The 6,540-nt window shown below is 45.9% G+C and overlaps 1 protein-coding gene across 2 annotated transcripts; it reads right to left on the reverse strand.

Annotated features, from left to right (window-relative positions):
• Positions 1-523: 523 nt before the first annotated feature.
• LOC149280398 (bromodomain-containing protein 2-like) lies at positions 524-5,835 on the reverse strand. Of its 2 annotated transcripts, none has more exons than XM_089500574.1 (11): positions 5,563-5,835; positions 4,051-4,188; positions 3,582-3,720; positions 3,260-3,465; positions 2,715-3,080; positions 2,401-2,529; positions 2,109-2,315; positions 1,557-1,792; positions 1,037-1,341; positions 748-897; positions 524-657 (listed from the first exon to the last, which is right to left on the reverse strand). In XM_089500574.1, exons 1-11 carry the CDS (start codon positions 5,833-5,835, stop codon positions 524-526), a joined length of 2,283 nt encoding a protein of 760 aa, XP_089356700.1. The 2 variants fall into 2 exon arrangements, with proteins under 2 accessions (XP_089356700.1, XP_089356701.1); XM_089500575.1 differs by having other exon boundaries at positions 748-870; positions 5,563-5,805.
• Between the last annotated feature and the right edge of the window lie 705 nt (positions 5,836-6,540).

Consider the following 6,540-nt stretch of genomic DNA (forward strand, 5'->3'; position numbering starts at 1 on the left):
GCAACGCAACAGAAAACCTTAAAGAGAAAGATTAATAACACTGCACGGAGTCATCCGCTGATCAGAGGAGCCGTCCTGGAACAGCCTCGTTGCGCTTGGAGGCAGCGCTCAGCTCGGGGGAGCTGGACCCTGCCCTGTCCTGGGATCTGTGCGCTTTGAGAACATTGTAAACAGCGTAAGAAGGACACACACCAGGTTTGTACCCCCACCCTCCCCATCATACACAAGTTTAATGCCTCATTTGTGCCTCCCCACAAGCTCCTTTCATAAGCACAGGGGTGGAGGGTTGATGCCTCGAGCTCTACGAGTGGGAACCCAGCCGTGCGGTCGTCCATTTATACAACCGAACAGCAAATCCACCTATTCCCGTTCCCAAAAGGCCTCAGTTTGTTTTTTGTTTTTTTAACCCCCAAAAGGGTGCCAAGTCTGGTTCAGGTGGGCTCTGTTCCTGCAGATCCATTCAGAACCTCCTTTGAAAAATATATCCATGAAACCTCCCCAGCGCCGGCGGATTCGATGTCCTTCAGCCTGAATCGGAGTCACTGGTATCCGAGGAGCTCGAAGTGGAGCTGCTGCTGCTGTCCGAGTCCGAGCTGGAACTGGAGGCGCTGAGGCGAGACACGGAGACCTGCTGGGCCGATTCCACCTTCTCGTGAGCTAAGAAACACAAAGACAAGAAGATGTTATCGGCAGCTCTACAATGCGACACGGAGAGCAACACACAACACCCGGGCGACAACTACTCACTCTTCTTCGGGGGCTTCTTTGCAGAATTCAACTGTCCGCTGACATCTTGTAGCCTTTTCTCCAACTCTCTCTTCTTCTCCAAAGCGATCTCCTCTTTTGTTTTCCCCACCGGCTTCTTAAGTGCTGGAGAGAGCACAGAGTTAAGGGAAGCTGAGGAGAGCAGATAAGGAAAATGTTAACAGACACAGAGGACAAGCTTGGAATCAGCAGAGAAATACGGTGTCAGGAGTCTGTGGTCATTAATTTAATTATTATTATATGTTTTACATTTAGCTCAGATGGTACTTACTGTAGGGCTTCCTGGGCTTCTTCCTCAGACACGACATCACATATCTTTCCAGCTCTCGCAAGGTGGAGGGTTTCAAAGTCTCAAAATCAATTTCAATCTCTTCGGGGTTAGAGTCTCTCAGCGAGGGTTCTCTCGACTGAATGATGTGAACCACGCGACCCAGCTTTTCCCCGGGAAGTTTGTTGATATCGAGACTGAGCTGGCGCTTCTCATCGTATGTCATGGGCTTGCATTCCTCCTCTTCTTCAGAGTCGTAAACCACAGGTGGAAGTAACGGCAGGGACTTCGAAGATTTCTTAGAACTCCTGAGTGGCGGAAATAAAAAAAAATAAAAAATAAGGGCCATTAAGATAAATTCTCGCTCATCTCAATGCTATAATAGCAACAGAACAGCAGAGTTGCGCGGGCTTATCCACATTCAAACTCGCTCTAACATAAAAACTTTCAAAATAAGAACTGAACGAACAAAAGTTGAAATAAGGCTCGATACAACTATCCCTCAGAGACCGTATTCACTCACTTTGAGACAGTCGGAGTGGTCGAGCTGCTGGTGCTCGCTGCACCCCCTCCGGAGGATTTCTTGGATTTTTTGGCCTGAGAGGGCTTGGACTTGCTGGAGCGCCACTCATCGTCATCTTTTGTTTTCTTCTTGTCCGATTTCTTCTTCTTCTTTTTCTCTTTACGTTCTTTCTTCTTTTTGGGTTTGGAGATTGGACCCTGGGAGAGTGCCGCTAGCTGCTCATGTACTGCTCGAAGCTAAATAAAAAACAAACACAGAATTTAGATTGAAAGCTCTACAGGGCAAGGACTTTCCATCTCTTTGTGTATAACTTGTAAACCCCCCAATAACACCTAGGGCAATTACTGTATCATAAATGCTGCATTAAATTACTTCTTGGTGCTATGCAATTATGGGCTGCATTATAAAATCAGGAAGAATCTAGCTTACGCGAGTCACTATACGCAGACTCTAGCCAAGTCTATGGCCAAACCTAAGCCGTGTTTTGAAAGTCTTTTTGCGTTGGGTTTAATATAGAACCGGCAGATAATTAAGAGACATTTCCGGTCCTACCTGCTCCTGTAGCTCTGCTAGTCTATTCGCTCTTTCCTCTTCAGAGTCGTCAGAACTGTCGCTGCCATCTGAACTCTCGCTGCTGCTGTCACTCGACGACTCGGAGGAAGACTTGGAGTCAGAAGGCGGCAGCTGCGTGGAGGCTGCAGGAGGACCGACCACCAACGGCTCATCGGGCATCTTTGCGTAACGGAATTCAAAAACGTCCTGGAGACGCAGAAAGAATGAGTTATAGACAAGGGTAGAAAAGCAAAGAATATCGTCACCGCTGCTGAAGAAAGCAAGTCCTCACCTGCAGCTTCCTTGCCATTGCTACAACATCGTGGTCCGGAGGGTTGTACTTGTAGCAGTTTGAAAACATAAGCCGTACATCAGCTGCAAACTCTTGGGCATCCTGGTAGTCCCTGTTCTCCATTTTTTTCTGCAGATAAGGAAGGATCCATGAATATTTTTCCTAATCCGCAGAACCCCCCCAACCATGCTGTGCCTTATATATAAAGCAGTTTAAAAGACGACTTCTATAGCAAATAGTTTTTAAAAACCCTTTTGTTAGTGGTAGACTCATAACAGTCTACTGAGTAACACAGGCTCGCAGCCTCTTCCCACCTTGATGGTGCTCAGGTCCATGGGGTGTTTGATGATCTCGTGGTAATCATGCAGACCCAAGGCCGAAGCATCCACAGGTTTGTAGAAAGGCCATGCATAGGCTCCGTGCTTCTTGGAAAGAAGTTCCTTCAAGATCCCATTGCAGTACTTGAGTTGCTCTGTCAATTTACCCTTTTTGGATGTCTGGTGCTGCTGCGAGTCCGGTAGATCCTTGCGTGGGGGCTTGATGGGGCGCCCGCTCTCCCTGCGAGCTGGGATCTTGGCAGGTTTGATGTCGGGTGTTATGGGGGAAGAATCTCCACTGGTGGCAATAATAGCTGTGGTGGTTGGTGTAGTAGTGTCAGCTTTCCTCTTCACACCTTTCTTCTGTCAACAGAAAAACAGGATAATGCAGAAGAAATTAATAAAGGGACGATTACGTGACTACAGCCACTTTACTGAAACTAAGGTCAGGACCCCCCACAAATAAATTAACACAAGCAAAAAAAAAAAAAACCCGAATCATAACAAAAAGTATCACTTTGAAATATTCAGCGTTCACATACCTTTGTGATTGGCTGCGTGGTTGCTGGAACTACAGGCAGCAGCGTCTGAGACGGCATGGATTTAACAACGGGACTGGAAACAACAGCAGGGTGCGGAAGGCTAAGGATGGTGGTGGGCACTTCTGGAGAGCTCGGATAAATTGAAGACTGAGACATGGAGGAGACAGCGGGTACTTGGTGGGCTGTTGTAATGCCTCCAGTGACTGCTGCAAGTAAAAAATACCGTTCAGTTACCATGAAATGGTTTTGCAAACCTCTATCATTCTTCTCTGGTTCTTGGTGCCACACGAAGTGAAGCGCTGCCACTTTAAGCATCTCTTACCTGGGGGTTTAGAGGCTTTTCCATGCTTGCTCTTCGTAGCGGTGTTCGGAATTTCCTGCTCCTCCTGGGGCATCTGGGCCACTTTCTGCAGGAACATCTTCTCCAGGCTTTGAGCCATCAGAACAATGTCATCAGTCGGCTACAATGTGAAGAAACGATAGATGTTGGAGGAAGGCCATCGCTTTTAAAAGCAGTGAAGTCTTTAGCGTGCGCCTCTTTTTCACTGTAACAAACCTAAACTGTTTTTAAACTAAAAGCACCTAGAAGTGCATGTGACACAGAAACAAGCTTCGGCAGTATGTGGACGATCATCCTGAACAAAGATCAAATATGGACTACATACACGATGTAGAGTTCTGGGGAGTTACACATAAAACATTTCATTCTCCTGTAAGAAACTGCCGCACACGCAACACTAACATGTAGCACACGCACAGGGTTTGTAAGCAAACACACAGCAGGGTCTTACCTTGTTGTAAATATAACAGTTGGTGAACATGGTGTTGAAGTCTTGCATGCACTCCAGTGCACTCCAGTAATAGTTATTCTCCAGCCGCTTCTTTATGGTCCCCATATCCATTGGCTGTTTGATGATCTTATGATAATCCTGTAGTGACAACATTCAGAAACAAAAGTCTACTTTTGACCAAAGGTCTTTCCACATCGGGATAGTTATAATCAGTGTTACCTAGTAAAGCTTTAAAGCAAGAGACACTGATTGTCTAACATACAAAAAGTCTTCATAAGCTACTCTTCCACCGGCCAACAGATACCCCAGAAACCAAAGTGTTTCCATCCACATAATGGCTGCATCTTCCCTGAAATGTACAACAGACCCTGGAATGCACATGCCCACCACGTAAACACACAGGCGGCTTCTGCGTACATGGGACCTGATGACAGCTCTGGGGATATTTTACGTCTTACCCAAGAAACCCCCACCAAGCGATGATACAGCTGGAAAGCACATCACGGCTTTATAAACACTGGATACGAAAACCCTCGCATAGAAGTCTTAAACACACCGTTACCAAATCAAGGAGCCTGGTTAACTAAAGGTGAATCATTGTTTCAGCAAGTAAAAAAAAAATAAAAAAAATACCTAAAGCCTCCGAAAACCTAGATGGACAATAGAACTCGGCTACTAAGCAATCGGTAGAACTATGACCAGGGGCAGATCTACCGGATGAATGCGTCAAAGGACTCGGAAACCTCATCAAACGGTGAACGACGAGGCTAAGAGCCGGCACAGGGAAAATTAGGACTGCAATCTAGAAGCTAAGTAATAGGACACCTACCAGTTTAATGTAACTTCAAACTTCTAATCCAAGACATCTCAGTATGTGTAGCGTTTAAAACTTTCACACTTTGGGTCCTGTACAAATTCGTGGAAGTGCAGATCTGCAAAACGCATTAATTGGAAATTTGCATCTCACAAAATAATTAACCAGTTCACATTATAAAGGGCGGTGGCTACAGCATCAGAGGTACGTGGTGTGCAGGGAGACATCCACACATTTGTAGTATGTACGGGAAGGCCGTACGGTTGAAGGTATGGGTGAATCCCTAATCCTTATCAAACGTAGTCCAAAATTAAACAAAAAAAAAACCTCTTGGTATCCGCTTTATTAACTCATTTGTCCACACTGTGCATGAATGAGCATTAACAACCCTAAAGATAACAACGTGGTCCTCACAAAATCAGACCTATTCAGCACCAGACTCCTGAAAATTTGCCCCAATCCCAGAGCTGTCACCAGGCAGTGAAAATATACAGTCTTCGGGGTTTAAGGCTTCTCACAGCACGTGTACAGGGAATTAGAGCCGCTCTACCTTCCTGTGTTATAAAGTCATTGAATGCACCTCTAGTTAGGAACATAATATACCTTTATTCAAAATATGGCATTTCTGCTTCAGACAGGGAACATACAAACTTCCAACACCTATACTGAAAGCCCCCCTAAAGCATTCACAAACATACCGGTAAACCCAGCTTCACGGCATCCACGGGTTGGCGGAAAGGCCAGGAGAACTGGTGCTTCCAGAGAGACTTCATCACCGCCTTGTGAAGGTACTGCAGCTGGTTGGTGGAACGGCCGGGCTTCTTGGGATTGCTGACCTCAGGGGGCGGAGGATTCGCTGGCACCGTGTGGTGAAAGACACCCGACGTCATGTTGGGGCCCTCAAAGTCTTCGTAAAGCAGAGAGGGCTTGCGGATACGTTTTCCTGGCGTTCCCTCCGCAGTCTGTCCCATCATAACATTATTAATATCCAAAGCAGGCCTGCGAACAAAGGTTTGAAGACGTCAGACATGGATACGGTTTACGGCCTCACTTCCTGATCGTAGCCATAAGAACGCATCCTACAAACATCACCGAGCAGAACGTTAGCTCCTAAGCACCTGTTTACACGGAACATGAAAGGAGGAAGGGAAATAGTTCCGGGAACGATCCATACAAACCCCGAGCCTTAGAGATCCGACGCCATCGCTAAATACTCCGTACCACAGATAGGAAAGAAACCATCGGTGGCAGAAAAACAGCTTTCCAAGCAAAGGAACAGCAATACTTCAGGCGAATTTATGTATTTTCTGTAACAGGTACTGGCTGTAGTGTAATCATTTCAGAAAATTAAACCAGAAATGGTTAGAAAGCCGTAAAGTAACACAGATGGTAAATAGATGAATGAATGACCGCGAGCTCCTGCGAATACGTTCATTCAGTAGATTCCGGTGATTGCCTCGGCACCGTAAACAAACCCAGTTGTGTAAAGAACACGAAACACGAAGCTGTTAACCATCAGTCTACGATCTAAAGGGATCCCTAAAACCAGACATTTTTGTAGTTCACAAAAGCCTAACCAATGCAATCTATAAAGACCACGGGCGCAATATTTAAATAAAATATCATGCTATATACGGCTTGGAAAACGCAGAACTACGAGCAAATCTCAATGTCTT

This window comes from Sceloporus occidentalis, unplaced genomic scaffold (assembly GCF_023333645.1).
Source record: "Sceloporus occidentalis isolate IW3139 unplaced genomic scaffold, rSceOcc1.0.p SCAF_157, whole genome shotgun sequence".
In the NCBI taxonomy this organism is placed as follows: Eukaryota; Metazoa; Chordata; class Lepidosauria; order Squamata; family Phrynosomatidae; genus Sceloporus; species Sceloporus occidentalis.

Coding starts and splice junctions, on each gene's coding strand:
- LOC149280398 (XM_089500574.1), bottom strand. CDS start 5,835: ATGGGACAGACTGCGGAGGGAACGCCAGGAAAACGTATCCGCAAGCCC. Junction 1,342..1,556: donor ACCACTCCGACTGTCTCAAA/GTGAGTGAATAC, acceptor TCCGCCACTCAG/GAGTTCTAAGAAATCTTCGA. Junction 658..747: donor AAAGAAGCCCCCGAAGAAGA/GTGAGTAGTTGT, acceptor TGTGTTTCTTAG/CTCACGAGAAGGTGGAATCG.